The 20702-nt window shown below is 35.9% G+C and overlaps 1 protein-coding gene across 1 annotated transcript in view; it reads left to right on the top strand.

Moving 5' to 3' along the window:
- Nucleotides 1–20702, top strand: part of Malrd1 (MAM and LDL receptor class A domain containing 1) — a 719676-nt gene that overhangs the window by 144687 nt on the left and 554287 nt on the right. The window contains exon 13 of the mRNA XM_052156848.1: nt 9656–9776. Coding sequence (XP_052012808.1) covers nt 9656–9776 — 121 coding nt within the window. The remainder of the gene's footprint in view (nt 1–9655; nt 9777–20702) is intronic.

Below are 20702 nucleotides of genomic sequence, written 5' to 3'. Positions count from 1 at the left end.
TTCTGTAAGGCAAAGGACACCATCAAGAGGACAAATCGGCAACCAACAAATTGGGAAAAGATCTTCACCAATCCTACATCAGACAGAGGGCTAATATCCAATATATATAAAGAAATCAAGAAGTTAGACTCCAGAAAACCAAACAACCCTATTAAAAAATGGGGTACAGAGTTAAACAAAGAATTCTCACCTGAAGAACTTCGGATGGAGGAGAAGCATCTTAAAAAATGCTCAACTTCATTAGTCATTAGGGAAATGCAAATCAAAACAACCCTAAGATTTCATCTTACACCAGTCAGAATGGCTAAGATTAAAAATTCAGGAGACAGCAGGTGTTGGAGAGGGTGTGGAGAAAGAGGAACACTCCTCCACTGCTGGTGGGGTTGCAAATTGGTACAACCACTCTGGAAATCAGTCTGGCGGTTCCTCCGAAAACTGGGCACCTCACTTTCAGAAGATCCTGCTATACCACTCCTGGGCATATACCCAGAAGACTCCCCACCATGTAATAAGGATACATGCTCTACTATGTTCATAGCAGCCCTATTTATAATTGCCAGATGCTGGAAAGAACCCAGGTATCCCTCAACAGAAGAGTGGATGCAAAAAATGTGGTATATCTACACAATGGAGTACTATTCAGCCATTAGAAACAATGAATTCATGAAATTCTTAGGCAAATGGATGGAGCTAGAGAATATCATACTAAGTGAAGTAACCCAGACTCAAAAGGTGAATCATGGTATGCACTCACTATTAAGTGGATATTAACCTAGAAAACTGGAATACCCAAAACATAATCCACACATCAAATGAGGTACAAGAAGAAAGGAGGAGTGCCCCTGGTTCTGGAAAAACTGAGTGAAACAGTACTCAGCAAAACCAGAACGGGGAAGTGGGAAGGGGTGGGTGGGAGGACAGGGGAAGAGAAGGGGGCTTACGGGACTTTTGGGGAGTGGGGGGGGCTAGAAAAGGGGAAGACATTTGAAATGTAAATAAATTATATCGAATAAAAAAATTATAACTTTAAAAAAAAAAAAGAACTTTCACTTGGACTAAATAGTACCCAGATAGTAACTGACTGCTGGAGAAAGGCTAGGTTCTCATTGTAGGAGAAGGCTTTTGTCCTAGAAAATAAACAAAATCCGAATGCATGTATCTTAGCTTCATTCCCTGTTGCTGTGATAAAATACTTTGGCAAAAGCAAATAAAGGGGAAATAAATGATTTTGATTCACTGCTCCAGATTCCACTGAAATGGCAGGGAAGCCACAGTGGCAGGAACCTGAGGAGCTGGTCACATTGCTTCTGTAATCCTAAAGTAAAGTTTAATGCAAGCTGCTGCTTAGATTGGTTCTCCATTTTATCCTGTTCAGAATCCCTTCCCAGACAGTTAATGCCTTGGTCTACTTGGATGATATGTCTACCAAGACTAATCAACTTAATCAAAATAATCCCCAGAGGCATGTTCAGAGGATATTCTTGATCTTGTCAACTTAAAGATTAACAGTAACCACATGTCTCTGGAAACCAGCAACTTCCTCTGCAAAAGGAAGCTTGAATGGACAAGGTGAAATAGAAAAGTTGACCTTGCTTGGTTCATTTGGCTACTTCAACAAAAAGAGTAGCAACCAATGGAAGCAATGTTAGTACAGGAAACTTCCTCCCTGTAAACATAGGTGGAGTATGGAACAAACATCAACTTCTGTGACTATTCAATTTATAGAAGAATTATAAGGGGGAGGGAATTTGAGAGGTGGAGACCCAGAGTGATTTGGATGCAAGAATAAATAAGTAGACAAACAAACAAGCAAATAAAATATACACACATGAAAAGAAATCTAGCATTGAATAACTTACACAAAGTAGCTGTTTTTGCTGCAGTGGTGACCATTACTTTGGCATTGCCTGGAAGTGGTGTATATCAAATAGATATCAGGATTCCTTCATATTTTGAAAGGGAAAGTTCTTTTGATCAAAACTCTGGATTCAATAATTAGAGACTTTTATAGCTACAGAAGTCTCTTGAATTGATGCCAATAGATCTGTTGAGAGACGTGTTTGACACAAAGACCTCCATACATTCATCTCAGTATTAGTCTCTATAGCATGAAACAGGGCAAGAAAATGAGGTCAATTTATTCCTTCTTTCTAGTGCTTGTAGCCTCCATTCAATCCCATATCAATGAGATACAAACTCATCAAACCAACCCGCCAATGTCTGTTATCTACTGACATTGTGAGGAAAGAGAATACTTTTGATAGGTCTAGCTTCCTAAGAAATACTATGAGCAGAATAAATCACTGCTGTTCCTTTCTGTAACTGGGTGTTCTCCACTGCCACTGGAGAATTTCAACCAAGTGTAGACTTCATTCTGTTTAGTATTACTTATTTGGGGTTTGAGTTTTGGATTTGCTTTGCTATGCAAATTGAGGCTTCCCCTCACTACCTGAAAGTATATTATCTAGGTTGTTGATTGTCGGTTTTGTGCTGTATTGTGCTGTGGTGGCCTCAGATGTTGACGGTTTCTATCATGACCCTGCAGTACTGATCCTAGACTCAATACCCTGGTTGAGACTTAGTATTGCACTTTGACTTTTTTTTTTTTGCAACAATCCTTGACTCTGGGATTTTTTTGAGCCTTATACATGTCTATTTCTCCCGAGAGGTGAATCACAGGTGGTAATCATCCTCTGTACTTTCATTTGTCTTTCTTTAATCTTTTTCATGCTCACTGGGGCATGCATTTGTTATAGAAAATACAGGTCAGTAACAAGAAGCAAAGGGAAGAATCCTTTAACCTTTCTCAACAAATTTTATCATTATACATCTGCAATCTCAAATCAGAAATTACTGATATTAAACTTGGAATGCAGTGTCCTTTTGTAAATTTAGAGTTAAAATCTGATGTGAATCAGTGGAATGTATTTGGAAAGTTTATTTAACTATGAATATGTTTTTACTGTCTTATGTTCATCTCCTGTGATGCAACCAGTAATAAATGGTACTTAGGTTATATAAACAATCTTAAGTCCAAACTATTCAGATCCTGAACCCATCTTGCCTACATAGACTTTGGATAGAAATTACGAAATTGCAATAACTTTCATATGTGGATTATTTTAGATTTTGAATTTTATGCATGCATATACACACACATATATATGTATATATAGTATGCAAAAATATGCATTCTCATATGCTATAAACAACTTATTTATTACAGCAATATGACATAAAATTATAAAGTGTTTATAGCCAGTAATGAATAAAGAAATAAACATGCAGTCATACTTTGATGTCAGCAATTTTTTGATATAGTAACATTAATTATACAAAAAAGATACAGTTTTGGTCTTATTTACATGTTCATCTACACTAGAAAAATGCTGTTATTATATTAGTTGTCATCAGGTTTCTCTAAGTATATCTTTTAAATCCTAAAATTATATATTAAAATTCTAGCTATGTACAAGCTCATGTATTAACAACAAAGAACGATGATATTGTGCCCACAGATATTCTATCTGGATCTTAAATCTGAATGTCTTTGAAATGAGCATTTTAGAAACACTCCAAGGTTGGGACACTGAAGTCCGGAGGGCGGCATCCTTTAAGAGTGGCTTTGGTCTTGGTTTGATCATTGGCTCCATATGGTTAAGCTCTGAACTTATTTATTTAGTGAAATCCAATCCAGTCTAAGCATGGGAAAGAAGAAAGGTCCTGGATTATGGAACCTATATATTTCATTTTAACCATGAAATTTGGATGCAGTGTGGTTCTTTGATGTGAACTGGAGACCATAACAGGGAACAAATTGCTCTGAGTTTCCTAGGGAATAATCACCCTTTCATTCTCCTGCTGGGAGAGGATTAGGCTTTCTGTTGATTCTGTAAAGAAATTAATTTAACAGCCTTTCAGGAAGCTCTCCATCGCCTGGGTAGAAGAACTGGAAGAATTTTAGCCCAATAGTTAATTATATTCTGTTCAATCTGTTTTAACTTGGTCTGGCCAGTTTGACTCCTATGTTGAGTCTTTTTCATAAAAGTTCCTGCACTTTGCCATTTCACTGTTTGTAAGTTCTCTTCTAAATTCTAGTATCAAAAGGTGTTTTTGTTTGAGTATTTTTCCTTGATTTCTCATTGGTCTAATGCATATTTAAACACATTTAAATCCTATTGAAACAGTTGTATCATATTTTAGGTTTCATCAGAATATAACTCTTTTATCTTTTCCACAATGAGTGGTTTGGTGTACATTCTCTACAATATTTATTGTTGTTAATAACATTTCATCACTGGAAGCATCAGTGAGTGGTAAGATTTATAACACAGAACTAAATATCATCTGTGGAAAGTTGCTGAGTCCTTGGTCTTCTTCATGTAGGACCTCAGGAAACCTTGAGTTGATTGAAAGCTTTGGTATGAACCATCTGCTAAGCAACTGAGATCGCCTTATTTCATGAAGTGATATGAAAAGAAAGATGTTGTTTTACTTTTTTTTAGTTAAACTAGTTTTGTTCATGTACAAAATCATCACTTGAATGTTAACAGCATTTATGAGTTATAATTTCCAAAAGGAAGAAATTTTTTAGTCTAAAGTATAATTATAATTGAGTAAAACAAAACAACAGAGTTTTTAAAATAATTTGCATTATTGTATAATTGCAACAAGCAATAGCTTAGGCTACCCTTTCTTCCACATCTGTGACATTTCATCAATTACTTCTCTAGAATTGTTTTTCTTTCACTTTAAAATGAGTACAAAAATCTGTTCCACACCAGAATATTATAACTGTATGTAGTAAATTCTAAAGAAAATATGGCTACTCCCATATTCTAGTTTTTTTCTAACAAATTCTATTTTCTGTTAGTTCAGTAATTAATTTTCTTCATTGTGTTTTATATAATGAGGTAGGGAAAGATGTTATGTTTTGTTTTATTCTGGGTAAGCTTCTAGTTTTGTTGATGTATAAAATAATCACTTGAATTTTAACATCATTTATGAGTTATAAATTGTATAAGCAAGAAATTTTGTGGTTGACAGTATAATTATAATTGAATAAAACAAAACAACAAAGTTTTAACAATAATTTTTAAAGGGAAATGCATCTACATTTAATTAGAAAATGAGTTTTCAGATTACCTGAGGATTCTTTGAACAGAATTTTTTCCCCTTTCCATTGTTGAAACATTTCTTCTAAATAAATTTTTATATACTTGTTCGTTATCAGTCTAGTAGTTCTGAAAGGTGACAACATTTAGTCACACCACAAAGACCTGCATGATAACAACAACAAAACAACAACAACAAACTAAACCAAAACAAACAAACAAAAAAAACCCAAGTGATTAAAAATAATAGGTAGGTGAGATGAGTCAGTGAAAGGAACAACCTGAAGAACCTGAGGACTTCCATTGAATTCCCACAAGCTAGAAATTAAATACTCACTGATACACATTGTCTTTGACTTCCACAGAGGTCAAATAGTAAACATGTACCTGCACACAGAGACATACACACATGCCCACACAGACACACACACACACACACACACACATACACACACTGACAAATGTATTTTTAAATGAAAATAGACATGAGTTGATATTTATTTATTTTTTTAATTTTTTTATTTGATATAATTTATTTACATTTCAAATGATTTCCCTTTTCTAGCCCCCCCACCACTCCCTGAAAGTCCCGTAAGCCCCCTTCTCTTCCCCTGTCCTCCCACCCACCCCATCCCACTTCCCCATTCTGGTTTTGCCGAATACTGTTTCAATGAGTCCTTCCAGAACCAGGGGCCATTCCTCCTTTCTTCTTGTACCTCATTTGATGTGTGGATTATGTTTTGGGTATTCCAGTTTTCTAGGTTAATATCCACTTATTAGTGAGTACATACCATGATTCACCTTTTGAGTCTGGGTTACCTCACTTAGTATGATATTCTCTAGCTCCATCCATTTGCCTAAGAATTTCATGAATTCATTGTTTCTAATGGCTGAATAGTACTCCATTGTGTAGATATACCACATTTTTTGCATCCACTCTTCTGTTGAGGGATACCTGGGTTCTTTCCAGCATCTGGCAATTATAAATAGGGCTGCTATGAACATAGTAGAGCATGTATCCTTATTACATGGTGGGGAGTCTTCTGGGTATATGCCCAGGAGTGGTATAGCAGGATCTTCTGGAAGTGAGGTGCCCAGTTTTCGGAGGAACCGCCAGACTGATTTCCAGAGTGGTTGTACCAATTTGCAACCTCACCAGCAGTGGAGGAGTGTTCCTCTTTCTCCACACCCTCTCCAACACCTGCTGTCTCCTGAATTTTTAATCTTAGCCATTCTGACTGGTGTAAGATGAAATCTCAGGGTTGTTTTGATTTGCATTTCCCTAATGACTAATGAAGTTGAGCATTTTTTAAGATGCTTCTCCGCCATCCGAAGTTCTTCAGGTGAGAATTCTTTGTTTAACTCTGTACCCCCATTTTTTAATAGGGTTGTTTGGTTTTTTGGAGTCTAACTTCTTGAGTTCTTTATATATATTGGATATTAGCCCTCTATCTGATGTAGAATTGGTGAAGATCTTTTCCCAATTAGTTGGTTGCCGATTTGTCCTCTTGATGGTGTCCTTTGCCTTACAGAAACATGAGTTGATATTTATTTATAGTTATGTGTAGGTGATTTTTAATTAAAACTATCATTGAAATCTTTTAATATGTGGTCTTGAATTTAATTGCACAGTAGTAAACCAGAAGCATTGGTAATGACTGAATATTAGTTTTCTATAAATTTTGAGGTATATTTAAAATTTCATTTCCATAATCACCTAGTGTTTCTGTTTAGCCAAACTTAAATATCCAAATCTACATGATCTAGCATGTCAGTGTTCTGTCTCACATCTAGCAAGGACCTACCATTTAGACATATAGAGTAAAAGCAAGCTTCTCTTCAGGAACACAGAGTGATTAATTCCAACATTCTCTTTCTTCTCCCCTGATAAATGTCTCTTTTCTGGATTGGAGGAATCACATTTTATTTTAATTGACATTATCAGTGAGTGCATAATATCAATATATGCTGATTATAAATAAAATATAACAATAAAATATAAGAGGAGAATTTTCAAGTTTAAATTTGCCAAAAATAAACTAGTTAGTAGTTTTAACATTTTCTAAATTGTAGTGCTTGTATATATTATGCAAAAACTCAGTTCTAAGATCTGTGCTATTATTTTTTGCCTCTTGTGTGAAAACCAGATCTCTTAGCCAAGATTTTAAAGAAGCCAAGTACAATCAGAATTTTACACACCATACAAATTTTAAATATCACATGGTAAAATCTTAAAACCTACAAATAGGGCAGATGTTCTTCTGCATTGCTGCTGTCTACCATCAGAGCCTGGGTGTGTTGACTCGATCATACTGGACTACCTTGTTTTAACTTCAAGTCCACTCTATTCATTGATTACTTACATGTGTATTTTTAATCAGATATACTTAAAAATAGAAACTATTGCGTATTTCAGCCTATTCATTTTTTTCTGTAAAATTTTAAAATCAGAAACACAGGTTGAAGGTCTTCCCATATTGCATCAGAGAGACAATGTGTTAAAAGGGTGATTATTCCATAGGGAGTATATATTCACTTTCAAAAACATCACTGGGTATGAGTGTTAGGTCCAAATGGAGAGAAACGGGTTTCACTCACATGCTATTCCATGAATGAGAATAGTCACTATAGGCTAATATATTTGGACACTTGCTCAGTAATTTGTGGCACTGTTTGGGAAGGATTAGGAGGGATAGACATATTGGAGGAGGTGTGTCACTGAGATTGCACTTTAAGGTTTAGAAATCCCAAACTACTCGCCATTTCCAATTAGCATTCCCTTCACCCTCCACCTTGATCTGTGCATCAAGATGTAAGCTTTCAGCTACTGCCCTAGCACCATGTCTGCCTGCCTGCTATTATGTTCTCTGGCATGATGAACATGGAATATAAGCTCTTAAAACTGTAACCAATTAACTCTTTTTTTTCTATAACTTGCCTTGGTTATAGTTTTTTATCATAGTAATATTGGGTTACTTATGTATCCTAGGTTATTTTTCTTTTAAATAATGTAGTTCAATTAGTCTCTACTAAAATTGTCCTAACTTATGCAATTTATCTGTTCAGTTTAATATCCAACTAATTGTTTGTTCCAAAACCACATCCACATTCATATTCACGTGCTTTTGTTGTAGTCTCTATTTCTTTAGAGCAGCATGTTTGGCAGAAATTACTATTAGAGTTTAACTTAACTTTGTGATACAATATCAGTTAGCCCTCTGCTATAGGTAGAGATCACAAGATTAGGATAATAAAGGCAAATCAGTAAAAGTATCCACCAAGTTTAAGTTCACATAAGTAATAGAAATAAACTCCTAAAAATACAAAGTGAACTGTGTCTTTCTGCCTGAGTTCAATGAGAAATGACAGATAAGTAGAAATATATGATTGAACAAAAAAATATGATCTAATGGTAATACATAAAAAGCAACTTCACCAAGCCACTCTATTCAGATTATTTTTGGCTCTTTTATATAGGGATCTTTCCTTCTATTATGAAGCAAGTCATCTGTCACATTGCAATAGTGTGATATATTTTTAGGAGAAGTAGCTCAGAAATTTCCATAGAGCTAGCTACCATATATAAAGGCAACACTGTCAGCATGATTTCTCTACTGCATGAAATGGAGAAACATGGTCTGAGCTTCAACGTAAGTATACTGTTAGTGTCTTGATATTAGATATTCACAGTGATAAGATGAAGCTAGAACTACGAAATATGTCCGAAGATGGTATCATTTGCCAATGTCTTCAGGGCTCCAGAAATAACCTACCTCGGTCTCTCTCCATTTTCTTCTTCCTGACTCCCACTTTCTCCCTGCCTTTTCTTTATCTTTCTCTCTTCTTCTTGCCTTTACCTCTTCTTCAGCCTTCTTCTCCCTGTCCTTAAGTTCTCGCCTCTGTTTGTCTCTTTTCTTGTTCTCCCTTTTGTAGTAGAATAAGCACATGGAATAATATGAGTGATTAACAGGAGAAGAAAACAAAAGTATGTCACGTCACCATTCAGAGTTTTGAAGGAAATATAAACAGATGTCCTCTAGTGCTTCAGTAAACGAACATAACAGCTATACATGCTTAATGATTGTAATCTTTATCACACAAAAGTATGTTTCTATATTTATACATAATATATATGCATATTTAAATATTCAGATGTGGAAATGAATCATTCCAGCCTACCCATTACAATGAATTCATATCTCAATTAAATTGAGCTGTAAACCACACAGTTGATTACCCCAAAGAGCTCATTTAAATGCACCTGACTCTTAATGGCAATGGGAAGCATGCCCTTCTCTGGTGATGAATGCTGTAACTTTTAACTGAAACAAGGTTACCTAACATATTAAGGTTATATAAGAGGCTGTCAAAGCAGTTAGGACTGTGTAACTTTATAATTTGAATGCTCAGGTCACAACAGTTTTCTAAAATTAGATTGAAAACTGGAACAGGTGAAAATGAGTTTCTTTACTCAAAGAAAATGATTTTGAGATTTTACTTCTATGATATATTTTAATAACGTTGTCTTTCTGCGATAACAGCTAATTTTAGAAGCTACCATTTTGTCACCAAATGCTACGGTTGCTGTAGATGACATCAGTATATCCCACGAATGTGAAATTTCCTATAAGTCACTTCGAAGTAGCAGCATACTAGATAAAGGTAAGATATGTTTCTTGTGGGTATTATAACCTTAAACATTCAAGCAATTTTAGCTCTTATTTATTAAAAAATGTATTATAGTCACTAGTATTTTATACAAGATGCAGATCCACTTCATATGTTTTTCAATAGTATGTAATTTTATTTACAAAATAAATTATTTATTGCTTTAAAGCCATTCTTTCTGTTTCTATATTTTCCCATCTTATTATCCTCCCCTATCCCCTGATTTTTATCATGAGCACCCTTCTCAATGATCCATCTTTCTTCATTTATATCTTCTGTTTTACATGTAACCCACTGCGTGTAGATTTACTACATGTTTGTGAGTGACTGAAAGTTTTTCCATGGAGCAAGGATCACTTACCTTTAGTTACACTGCTGAAGGAAGTGACACACTCCCCACCATGTGTCAATTGCCAGCACTGTCTCTTGTAAGGGTGGGGTCTCATGGGCCCCTCCCTCATCCCTGCTAATATGTTCAGGGACCCAATCTTGTGGAAGTCTTATGCAAGGAAGCATGGCTTTATTGAACTTGTGAGCATAATGGCCATGTCATGTCCTAAGGATGTTGTTACACATCTTCCCATCTTTGCTCTTGTAATCTTTGTAATATGTATTCCATGATGTTCTCTGAACCTTAAAAGTGGGTGTTATGTCTATTGTAGCTCGGGTAGAGCATGTCACCACTACTTATTCTGGGTGCTTGGGAGAACTGCATATTTCATCCTTAACTGCAGACTTCTGAAGGAATAAACTTCTCTGGTAAAACCTTATTCCAGAACTAATATGTAGGTATAAAACTGAATAATAAGAAGTGTGTATAACAACAAGAGTGTTGAACTGAATGAGAGTAGTAGGCTTTTCCTTAGGACCCATAGCATATCTGTCAGGTTTACAGAACTGGGAATGAGTTCCTATTCATGTAATAGGCCTTAAAACCAATCTGAACTACCATTCTAAAGATGATTAAACATTCAGAAAAGAGGAGCTTGAATGGAGATATCCTGAAAGAAAGGATAATGATAGTCCCGGAAGTTATGGGTCAACTGTGAGTTTTCTCTCTAGAAGCTGCTGGCCAGGGAGGGTGCTTGGGTCCCTCAAATACTATTGCCAATTGTCCATCTGAATTAATAGTAAGACCCTATGGTTGAAGACACTACAGCACACTTTTCACATAGACCTTAGAACAATTAAAGTAGAGCTGAGTTGCAAGCTTCTTCTACACTTGCTAAACTTCATAGTCCCCCAGAAAGTGTTATGCAGGCTATTTTGGGGAGAAAATTAAGGACCAGCCTTCACACACACACACACACACACACACACACACGCACGCACGCGCGCGCACACACACACACATGCACACAGAATATACTATTTTCTATTGAGATCTAGAATAAAGACTAATTTTAGAAATTATTATTTAAACTTAAAAATTACATTTATGATATATGCTTTCAAAATTTGATATATATAAAATGTGCAAAAATCAAATTTGGGTAGTTAGCATTTTCACCTCCATAAACATGTAACTTTCAATCAATACATAATACAATGAGTTTATTTATGGATGAGAGTATCATTTTCCAATACATGGATATGATATATACTGAAAAAATCAGCTCAGTTAACACTTCTACCTCTTCTTCATTGGAGCTCTTGAATTTTTCTACCAAGTCATAAAGTCTGTAACAAGTTTGTATCAACTGTAATCACTCCATTGTCCTGTAGAAAGCATGATAACTTATTGCTTTTATGTATGCATATCTTAATTCTTATTGTCTATCCTCTAGCTTCCTCTATCAACCTTCTCAGCCTGTAGTAATCTGTACCATGTACTCCAACTGTCTTATTTTAAATTTCCATATATTGGAGAAAATATACAGTATTTGTCTGTCTGCCTGTCTATCTGTCTGTCTGTCTTTTATTACCTAACTTAAGTATTTCCATTTGATACAAATAATGGTCACAAGAATCAGAGACCCACTCATTCCCATACTCAGTTATTCTATAAAATTACTAAACTAGAAGCCATATTATATGCATAGAGGTCTTGGTTGCTGGCCTGTGCAGGCCATGTGTTTGCTGCCCTTGCCTCTATGAGTTCTTTGTAAGTTTTGATAATGTTGATTAGGAGGGCATGCTTTCTGGCTCTTGCTCTCCTTTTGTCTCCTCTTCTGCAAGGCTTCCTATACACTAGGGAAGTGGATTTCATGAAGACATCCCATTTACAGCAGCATTCCATGATCTCTTACTCTCTGTGTAACATCTGTCTGTGGGTTTCTGTATTTGTTCCCATCTGCTGCAAGAGGAAACTTCTCTGATGATGGCTGAGCAATGCACAGATCTATGGGTATAGCAAAATGCCATTAGAAGTCATGTTATTGCTATATTATTTTAGCAGCACAGTAAAATTTGGTTTTCCACTAGATCCTTGGGTTATCTGGTTTCAGGTCCTTGGAGATCCAAGCAGTGTCAGGTATGGATTCTGTTTTGTCCAGTGGTCCTGAAGTCAAATGGTTGGTTGCTCCCAAAGGCTTTGTGCCATTATTGCCCTAGCATTTCCCGCAAGCTGAGTAGCATTGAATATCAATGGATTTGTGGCTGCATTGATGTTTATGTTTTTATTTTGGTAGCATTCTCTGTACTTTCTAGTACCAAGGATGCTATAATATTGGAGTGATAGCTCCATGTAGTCACTAGCTGGACTTCTCCATGTTCATTAAGTTGTATAGACATTGTCTCCTGGAATAGGGCCTTTTTATCAGCTTGTGGAGAGCAACTTCTATCATTTTCAAAAGCCTGGATTGTTTGAAGATTTCCATGGTACTCCTTTGACCCACAACTGTTATATGTAACCCAATCCTCATACTGGAAGCTTTATTTGGTAAGAAGATATGTCTGTTTTGGAGTTCTATTTCCCCTGCCATTATGTGATTTCATTTACATTGCATTCATGAGTGTATATATTTTAGGATGCATCTAGTATATTAGGTTTCCATGCAAGTTCTCAAATGGCTATTATTCTTAGCCATCTCTACCTATATTTGCTTCCTTGTTCTCCTTTCTTTCTGCCCACATGATCCCCCCATTTCAGTCCTCCCTGTGCATCTATAACTATCTATTCTATTTCTTTTCCCTAACAAGCTCTTTCTGTCCTTCCTACTCTCTTATACTATAGCCAACAGCTGTGGTTCTGTGGAGTTTAGCTTGCTTATCATTGATATAACAACTAATATTTACATATAAGTAAATCCATATCATATTTGTCTTTCTGGGTCTGGAATAGTAAACTCAGGATTTTTTTCTAGTTCTACATATTTACCTATAAATTTCATGTAGGACATCATTATTTTAAATGGCTGAATGATATGAGTGCATACCAAATTTTATCAAGTCATTTATGATGAGCACATAGCTTGGCTCCATATATTGATTACAAATACTATTTTAAGTAGTAATTCTTTATTAATTATATCATTAATATTTTCAAGCTATTTATTACTTTGTATGTATAAGAATTTTGCTAGTAGGTATGTCAATGCACCATGTGTGTATAGTGCCACTAAAGGCCAGAAGAGATAGACCTTGTAAAGCTAGAGTTGCAGATGATTGTGAGCTGACATGTGGGTGCTGGGACCAAACCGCAATCTTCTTTTTTTTAAATTGTTTTTATTTTCTATATTCTTTATTTACATTCCAAATGATTTCCCCTTTCCCAGTTCTCCCTTCCCCATAAGTCTCATAAACCCTCTTTCCTCTGCCCATTCCCCAATCAACTTCTTCCCATTTCTCTGTCCTAGCAGTCCCCTACATTACTGCATCAAGCCTTTCCAGGATCGGGGCCCTCTCCTTCCTTCTTCTTGGGAATCATTTGATATATGAATTGTCTCTTGGGTATTCAGAGCTCTGAAAACCTCAATCTTCTAAAAGAACAGCTAGTGCTCTTGTATGATGGTCCATCTCTCTAGTCGATTAGAAAACATCTTTCATTCTACAAAATAAATAATTCTGTGTTCTAGCATTATATACATGAGAAAGTTTGCCCTACACATATAAGTGTTTCTAAGTACTCTTTCTCTGTCTCTCACCGTCTCTGTCTGTCTGTCTGTCTGTCTCTCTCTCTCTCTCTCTCTCTCTCTGTGTATGTGTGTGTGTGTGTGTGTATGTGTGTGTGTGTGTACCTGTCTGTTGTGTGTGTTTCTTATAAATAATTTGTGATACAAAGAAGCAGATTTAATGGTGCATTTAATAATTGATGAGTTTTTAAGAGGTAATCAGTATTACCTTATTTCTGTTTAATTAATCTTTTGTTATCCAAGTTACAGATAATATTAATAGAATTTAGATAATAAATTCAAAGTTTCAACTTTCAAAGTTGACATTGAATGCTGTATAATTGAAGGTTTGAGAGAAGAATCTTTGATGCCTTTCTTCACTTACAAGGACCACACCTTACATTCCTTTGTATAAAGGAAAGTAACCTTGTATAAAGGTTAACAAAAGAGAATAGCAAAGTTATTGAAACGAAGTTTAATGGTTTAATGTAACACAGGAAAGTTCAGGAATAAAAACAGAAGTGACCGAGATAAACTGTCCACTGTTAGGTCCACGGAAGTGACCGAGATAAACATCATCAGAAAAGATGATGACCATGTGAAATGGGATTGTGCAAAAGAGCATAGGATGCAGCAGTAATAGATCAAGGGAGGAAAGCGAGCAAGGCCAGCAGGCTCACAGTCATCTGGACTCTTAGTAACATTCTTTCCTCTTAGTTATGGTATTGGTTTTGTACAGAGTGAGTGTCTTATGACCCATTGTCACATGAATACATCATAGAAATTGAAATGGCCAGCAATCACAGAGGGAGGGAGAGAAGGGCACGGTGACTTTGCTTTTGAGACTTTCCTTCTCTCTCTTAGCTTTAGGCATTTTGCTATCCTTTTTATTTTCACACCTGAGAAGCAAGCGTGCTAAGAAAAAAATTTAAATATAAGTGAAGATTACTTTAACAGGTCTGTGAGAAAACTTGATCCCAGGTATTAATAACTTCCTGTGAAATAAGACAGGATTCATTTTATATGTCAATCCTAAATCAGTTACATAGACAATACATCTAGCTGGGCTGATTTTAAATGAATTATTCCTGAAGTGCTAGTAACTTTTATATAATGAAAATACTCTCATTCTTTCTCATATCAGAACCTGGTTCATGGTGGTTTGCAGTGTTTTTATATGATCCTATTATGAATTAAGCTGTCACCTGGGAAGAAGTTTAATAAGAGAGACCCTGGTCAAAGGAATTTGAAAATGTGCCCATCACAAACAGGTATTTTTCATGTTTGTGGGGCCGACTGGCCAGGCTTTTGAAAGACCCTGTACCTGAAAGCTTCTGAATGCTTTCTCTAGCATAAAGAGAACTGTGCTACTTCAGAACATTCTGGTGCACTTGCCTGTTCTATGCATCATGCACACACTACAAGTAGAACTACACAGAACATGGCTACCTTGTTGTATTTTGAAATCTTAAAACCTTTCCTTTGAGTTTCTCCTTTTATTAGTTTTCCTGACCATTGGTGCTTATAAAAATTAGTGGTTTTGAATCAATTAAAGATTCCATTTAATCATTGATACAGAATAGAATGCTTCCCTTTGTCTTGATCTTAGTTTGAAGCTTCATTTGCATTTCCAGAGCACATAAGCTGTATTTCATTTAGCAAGGTCTGTGATTTCACACACAAGTGGCCAAAAACAATGGGTGGAGGTCATCTTGGCTTGAAAGTGTGACTCACTCTGCCAAGATTTGTGTGTCTGTATTTAACTTCTAAATGTGTAAACTGTACTAGTCCAGTGAGTCTGTCCAATAAGGATAATCAGATATTAGAAGTCCTAAACAGATGATCTAAAGCTATAAAACTCCTAGAAGACAGTGACATTAGCTACAGATATTAGAAGGAAATAGTGGAACTGCATTAACCTGCTATAGCCACACATGGGGAAAGAGCAAGAGGTGAAAGGCAGCCTGATGATTGAAAAGTATATTTGTAAACTATCTATATTATGGGGTTGGTATTCAAAAACTATAAAGAATACATTTATCTTAATAACAGAGAACCTGGTTGAAAATAGGCAAGGGACTTGAATGAAATTTCTCTAAAAAGATGTGATATAGCTAACAGGAACATAAAAACTTGATCATCATAAGACAAGATGATTTCTAACATCATTATGATGTTAGAAATGTGGTTGTCAGAGTTGTGAAGAACAATGTGGGAATTCCTAATGAATTTAAAAGGAAAAGTATCATATGACTTGGTTATTCCTGTTCTGGAAACTAAACAAGGGGAAGTGAAATCACACCATTATTATATTCCTAGGCATGCTGCAGCATTGTTTATAATAGCCAACTATTATAAACAAGAAAATAACCTGTGTCCATCATTATAAAACATGTATGTGTATATATATATATATATATATATGTGTGTGTATACATATATATTATGTGTGTGTATATATATATATATATATATATATATATTTCTGAGCTTTCTAATGAGATCCTATCATTTGCCTTAAGAAAAATAAACTGTTATTTGTAGTAAATGAAACAAGTAAGAAAAGGTATTACATTGTTATGCTGAGATATAAAATAGTAATATATGCAGAGAAATAATATATCCATGAATATGAGGATCTGGGGAAAGGAAGTAGGAAGATGCTGTAAAAAATACAATATAGGGAGTATATAAACTATGCAAGTCTAGTTGATAAGATTGTATATACTGGTGTATTCTAACAAATGAGTAGATCTAATTAATCTTAAAATTATTCATGTAAATGCACACACACACACACACACACACACACCTCCACACACACATAATGCACTCAAACTCCAAAAGCTAAGGTTATGAGATGGTAGACATCATACTGTGCAAAAAATACAAGTGGAACAACAGTTTGCCATTTCTACCCTACAAAATCAGATTGCATAGTTTAAGCATACATAGTGGTATGACTATATAAACCTAACTTCATAGAAGTGTATTCAAATAATTACTGCAAATAACTAACTACTCAAGAGACTTAGAAAATGCTTTCTATAAAGATAACAAATTTTCTAAATTGGAATTTTCCAAAATTCTGTTTATTTTTCTTGCTATGTAAGACCCAAAATGCCTAATCAAAGAAAAATGAGACCAAAAAAGACTGCAAAAGTAGCAGTGAGTTTGCTCTGTGTTAACCATCTACTGCTGGGCATGATGCCTATCTTGAAATGTAGCTATCCAATCCTTTAGGTCAAAATGAATCCAGGAGTTAGATACTATAACTTTTCTCATTTTATAGACATTATTATCAGCGGTGTCTCTTCAGGAAATGGAAAACAACACAAGTAATTTAAACAGTCAAAATCTACCCTGAAGAAATATGATGGAGTAAAAAGTAGACAGTTACAAAAGGAAAAAAACAACAATGAAGGGAAAAGAGATAGCTTCCAGGGCTGAGAGAGAAGCAAGGAAGGAACAAGGAGGTGATCTCACTGTCCTCATTCATGAGCTGAACCTGACAGGCACTACTAGATGAAGAACTTTGCTGGGATGACTTGGTCATAGCTAATGTGTCACAGAGATGCCCATGAAATGATGTAATATTCCAACATGTTCATGATGAATGAGAAATATAACGCAGTTTCTTTTATTGTGTGCAGTTATAGGGCAGGGACCTAAGCAAAACACCACAAGAACACCCACCCCCAAGAGAAACTGCTTTTCCTCTAATGTCTGACTCTGACATAGCAAAAGAAGCAATATTTACAAGCTGAAAACAGGGGTACTTTAAAGCTGGCATGATACCATTATGTTTGTGTATTACAGCATCGTCTATAGTTGGTTGCATCTAAAGGCAGCCTGCCTCTAAAACCTGCTTTCCTGTACAGCCCTTCTGACTTTTCATGATCATCTGACCCTCAGATGGAAAATTTCCAGTGTCACCCCCATGGCTGATTTGACTAAGTTTCAACTAGTCGATGAGACCCATTCTAGAAAGTGGAACTACTCGCTGAGGGTTCTAGAATACCACATAGAAACACAGTATAAAATCTCTGAAGCACCAAGGAGTAATGTCCTGAAAATAACTATTAGTTCCTTTCTTTTAGTAATATAAAACTTTTTTAATAACATGATTTGATCATATTCATCTCTGTCTAGGAGCTTCTCTCAGATTCAAACACCCTCCCTATCCACCCAACATCATGTTCTTTTTTTCTTTTTGTAAAACCCCCACACCTATATTATATATTATGAATATTTTTTAAAAAATAAGTTTATAGACATAAAAGGAATATTATTTGAGCAGTAGTCATAGAGAATTGACTTTAAAATTATCAAATGAACTCTCAGCCTCTGGAGTTTTAATTTGATTTCTGTGCTAGCTGTTTTTTGGAGTGTTAATTTTCTCTTGCGAATCTGTTTATTCTTAGAAATGCTAATGCTTCATTCCTTTTTAAAATGGAATTCCTTTTTAAAATTCATTAAAGATTCTGGCTTTGAGTTAAGATGAGGTAAAGGCTCAGTGAAGACTTGGAGGCATCTGTTTTTCTTATTCTTTCAGTAAGGATGTTAGAAGGAGTCGTATGAATTTTGCACAACTCTAAGTTCTGGACTTGCTAGTATAATGAGTTTCCCATAGAGAATCCAAGTTCCTAACAATATGGGGCTTCCTGGCCCAGAGGAAAAAACAGTATCCCTTGGGATCTTGATCATAAATAGAATTCCTACTGCAAAAGGAACAGGATGGCTCTGATATAGAACTTAAAACTTCAAGTATTTTTTAATCTATTTTCATTTTTTTTAATTATTCGTTTCACATCCTGCTCATTGCCCCCTCTTGGTCATCCTCTCCCACAATACTTTCCCTAATCCCCCTCTCCTTCTCCTCTAAGGGGGGGGCCTCCCCCCACCTCGTCATCTCTCTGTGCTACTCTGGCACTATGTCTCTGAGAGGCTTGGCTCTCCATCTCCCATTGAGGCCAGATAAGGCAGCCCAGCTAGAAGAACATATCCCAAGTGCAGGCAACTGCTTTTGGGATAGTCTCTGTTCCAGTTTTTCTGGACACATCTGCTACACATACAGTCACCCACAGTCAATCAGTGGATGAAGCTTGGAGACTCTCATGGAAGAGCAGGAGGAAGGATTGCAGGCTAAAGGAGATGGGAACTCCACAGGAAGACCAGTAGAGTCAACCAACCTGCACCTTTGGGACTCTCAGAGTCTGAACCACCAACCAAAAAACAGGCCGGTCCTATAACGTCAAAGATCTAATGTTTTAGTTGGAATTTAATACAGTTTTCTTACTTTTATAGCTATCACTATACCAATTTTATTTTATTTCCTTTCAGGATCCACTTCCAATATTACTATACTAAGCATATTAAAATTTAGAGTTCTAGTACTTTTGTATTATGTTCAAATTTTAGAAAAAATTTGTTTTCAATTTTTATGAATTAGAGAGAATTATTTGAAAATAAATATCTGAGATATGTAGAAACTGTGCTTTTATAGAATGTTGGTAGCTTTGGATAATTTAATATTTTATAGTTACATATATTGGAATATAATTACATTGCAAAGTCAGTGTACCTGTTTTTAAGAATCGTCTCCCTGCCTCCCTACTGACTTTTCTTCCTTTCCCTCCCCTCCCCTCCCTCCCTTTTCCTTCCCTCCCCTCTCTCCTCCCTTTTCCCCTCCCCTCTCCTCCTTTTCTCCCCTCTTCTATACTTTTCACTCTTTTCCTCTTTACCATTTCCTTGTCTTCTCCCTCTGCACCCCCCTCCTGAAACACCACACACTATGCTGTATTGTTAAATTCCTCCTTTGCATTTCCATCCTTATTGAAGTACAGGCAATTTTAGTCAGAAATTATTTACAAAAATTTGCCATTGGCACTGTCATAATGCTCTTATACACAAACTTAAGGGCTTAAGCATCTCCATGTGATGTAATTAATGAATTATACTGTAATATAGATGGTCCATCATTGACAAAAGTACATCTATATAACTGGGTATTCATAATCTATCTCAACTAGACATTTTGGCCTTCAGAAACCATGAATGGGGCGGGCTTCATAATGAAAGTTTGTTGCACATAGTGGGTTATCATAAAAACACATGCTATGAAAGTTCCTGTCAGAAGATTTATCACATAGGTCATGTTGCCATTTGTGAGGAAGATGGCTGATCTGAGTATTTACATTGGAGGCAATGCCTACAACTCTTCTGGTTACCTGAGTCCTCAAACCAAACTGAATCTCAGTAGGGAGACCTCTGACACATGGGCAAGTGGAAGTCAGCAGCAGAGAAGAGTCAGCACTCAAGTTTGTCCTGGGTTCTATATTGTCTATTCCTCTGCACAGGTTATTTAATGCTAAGCCAATGGCAAAGAACATGTAAGTAGTGTCATTTCTGAAGGGATCTAGTCATTTGCTTAGGTAAAACTGTTGCTTTGAATGAGCTTTTGGCCAAAGTTAATGTTTAGTGGTACTCAGTAATTGCTACTAGTGTCCTATCTCCTGTCCTATGCCAATAAGCAGCTACATCATAAAATAGGAGGAAGGAATCAGATTCTCATTGCTCAAAGCCAAATTATAAAAGGGCTTTTCATTTTTCATTGTTACCAAGATACTGTTCAGAAGTTTCTTCTTTAGCAAAGAAACAGTTTTACTAAATTCTGGGTAGCAAGATGCTTCAGCAATCAAGGGATCATCCTGCTTACAAAGAATATGACTGAGATCTCAGCACCCATATTGGGTAGCTTACAATGACATGTGATGCCTATTCCAAAGGTTCTGATCCTTCTGGACTCTAGCTACCCACACACTTCCATACACCCTTGTCTTAGGGTTTTATTGCTATGAAGAGACAC

This window comes from Apodemus sylvaticus, chromosome 14 (genome assembly GCF_947179515.1).
Source record: "Apodemus sylvaticus chromosome 14, mApoSyl1.1, whole genome shotgun sequence".
In the NCBI taxonomy this organism is placed as follows: domain Eukaryota; kingdom Metazoa; phylum Chordata; class Mammalia; order Rodentia; family Muridae; genus Apodemus; species Apodemus sylvaticus.
This window is presented reverse-complemented; position numbering and strand designations above follow the sequence as displayed.